General features: G+C 40.7%; 1 protein-coding gene across 1 annotated transcript in view; it reads right to left on the bottom strand.

The window, feature by feature from the left end:
• The window catches only part of ptpn11a (protein tyrosine phosphatase non-receptor type 11a), a gene marked incomplete at its 5' end in the record, with an annotated part of 40832 nt that overhangs the window by 35991 nt on the left and 2302 nt on the right, over window positions 1–2539 (bottom strand). The window contains 1 exon segment of the mRNA XM_014022498.1: window positions 877–1071. Coding sequence (XP_013877952.1) covers window positions 877–1071 — 195 coding nt within the window.

The raw sequence follows: 2539 nt of genomic DNA, 5'->3' as shown, positions 1-2539 counted from the left end.
ACATGCAGCAGGGAATGTAAAAACAGAGGAGGCGGTCTTAAGAAAAGCTTTTCTTAAGACCGGCGGACGTTCGCCTCGGGTCCGCTTCAAGTCTGCGCGGACCTACGCGGAACGAAGTGCGCCCGAGTATGTGGGGGGCTGTTTCTCTCAGTAAACACGTACCTGTTGGTCAGATGTTTTTCCCGGGTCACTGTGATTAAATCCCTGCCTGTCTTCTTCAGCTCCACCTGTCTGCTACTGTTCAGCTAATGTTAGCATCCATCTGCGAGGCTCATCTCTCTCGACATCTTTCCGCTGGTTTTTCTTCTCTGACAGCTGTTTTTTTTAAATCTGCCAGCTTCAATGTTGTTTCCAGTTCTTTCTCAAACTTGTTCTAACAAAGAAATTCATTTCAATTCGAGCACCACTACAACTTCTCCTAGATCTGAATCAAAGTTCTGCCGATATCCAAGTCCCACCCCCCATCTGATTTCTGATTGGTTAGTAGACCTGATTAGTGTGTTTAAAGTGAAAGCTGCTCCTCTGATAGGTCCACAAAAATGTCTGTTAAACCGTTGGCCCAGTAAGTCTCATTTTTTTCTTTTTCTCCCTGTGGAGGTAAGCCGGAAATCCAGCACAGTGCCGGCATTTTATCAGCCCTGCCTTTGCTCTAACCCAAAACCAACACTGTTTTCATAAAGCCAAGTGTGTGCTAAACATTTTGATTTATCTATCTCAGTATCCACATTAGGCAATTTCTTTAAAACATATATAAAGGGACGTAAAAGTAAGGAAAAAATTCTTAAATCCCAGAGGGCTAATATTGATTCAAAGGGAGTTCAGATATGACTAAAAGAGCTGATGAACCGATTGAGTAATAATACAAAATACTCTCACCTTTCTGATGTGGGGTCAGCACAGTTGAGTGGGTACTTAAGCTCTATTACGTCTCCATTTTTCTCCTTCAGCTGCCCATGATGCTCCATGTAATACTGCACCAGTTCTGCAAGAGTGGCAAACTTCTCCCCACCATACAGATCATAAAAGTCTCCTGTGTTTTGGATTTTAATGTGGGTTACAGCTCCATTTCGCCTAAAAAATTTTATAAAAAAAGATGAAAATTATTAAAACAATCTTGAGTAAACAGGTGAAAAAGATATTCAGCAGAATCTACAGAATCTAGCAAGAAACCAGTTTTTATTGTGATAAAACATATTGTTTGTATAAAACTGACTTTTGTATGAATGTGTGTTTTTAGCTAATCAATTTTAGCTTAAGCCTAATTAAACGCCAGCACCATGACAGAGAATTAGTATTTTGAAAATATGTCAAACCAAAAGCACAGCTCAAACAGTAAGCATTTAAAACAATTTTAAGGAACCAAATCTTCCAACCTGCAGAGCAAACCATGGAAAGACATCCAATGTTAAGACCACACACTGTTTGGTGTTTTAAAATGTAGTTCAACAGAAGAGTATATCAGCCAACTTCATCTGTAGACAGAACCTTGTATGGCACCAGTGTGAAATTGGGCCCCCCACCTTGTTCAAATCTAACAAAACTGGTGTCAAACGTTTGTGCAGCAAAAAACCTTGTTCATGCCACTATCGTTCTTGAGATACTAATAAGTTTCCAGAGGTCATCAGAGGTCAACCAGCCCCGCCACATTACCCAAGTCAAACAAAACTGATGCCAATCAGTTGTGCTAGGTTTGTGCTGGTAAAAGTTTTGCTTGTGCCGCCTTTGTTTACAATACATTAAAGGTGACCTATTATTAAAACAATGTTTTAATTTTATTATTAAAATATAATACTGTAATAACATTATGTAAAAAACATAATACGTGTTTTTATAGTATTATTAAAACATAATACTATGTTTTAATGTCCTGATGCATCTCAGTAATCCAGGTAAAAAATCAAAGGAAAAAAAATTGTATAGGTCCTCTGGACGGGTTCTTCTTTAATGAAACGTTTCGTCTCTCTTCCAAGAGACTTCTTCAGTCTGAGAGTTTCAGGCAAAATTCAGGCTTTTAAGTCCTGCCTCCAGGTGACTGATACTCACATCGCATGACCATCATTCACAGGTGACTCATACTATCACCTGGCTATCGCTCACAGGTGACTGATACTCACATCACATGGCTATCGTTCACCTTAATTAATACCTTTTGTTAACAGGGGGTGGAGTGATACTGCCAATGGCAGCGCTGTAGCAGGGGGACAGTTGAGTGGGTACTTAAGCTCAATTACGTCTCCATTTTTCTCCTTCAGCTGCCCATGATGCTCCATGTAATACTGCACCAGTTCTGCAAGAGTGGCAAACTTCTCCCCACCATACAGTGGGGTTTTCAGCTGTCCCCCTGCTACAGCGCTGCCATTGGCAGTATCACTCCACCCCCTGTTAACAAAAGGTATTAATTAGGGTAAACGATAGCCATGTGATGTGAGTATGAGTCACCTGTGAACGATGGCCATGAGATGTGAGTATGAGTCACCTGTGAACGATGGCCATGAGATGTGAGTATCAGTCACCTGTGAGCGATAGCCAGGTGATGTGA

This window comes from Austrofundulus limnaeus, unplaced genomic scaffold (genome assembly GCF_001266775.1).
Source record: "Austrofundulus limnaeus strain Quisiro unplaced genomic scaffold, Austrofundulus_limnaeus-1.0 Scaffold332, whole genome shotgun sequence".
Lineage (NCBI taxonomy): Eukaryota > Metazoa > Chordata > Actinopteri > Cyprinodontiformes > Rivulidae > Austrofundulus > Austrofundulus limnaeus.
This window is presented reverse-complemented; position numbering and strand designations above follow the sequence as displayed.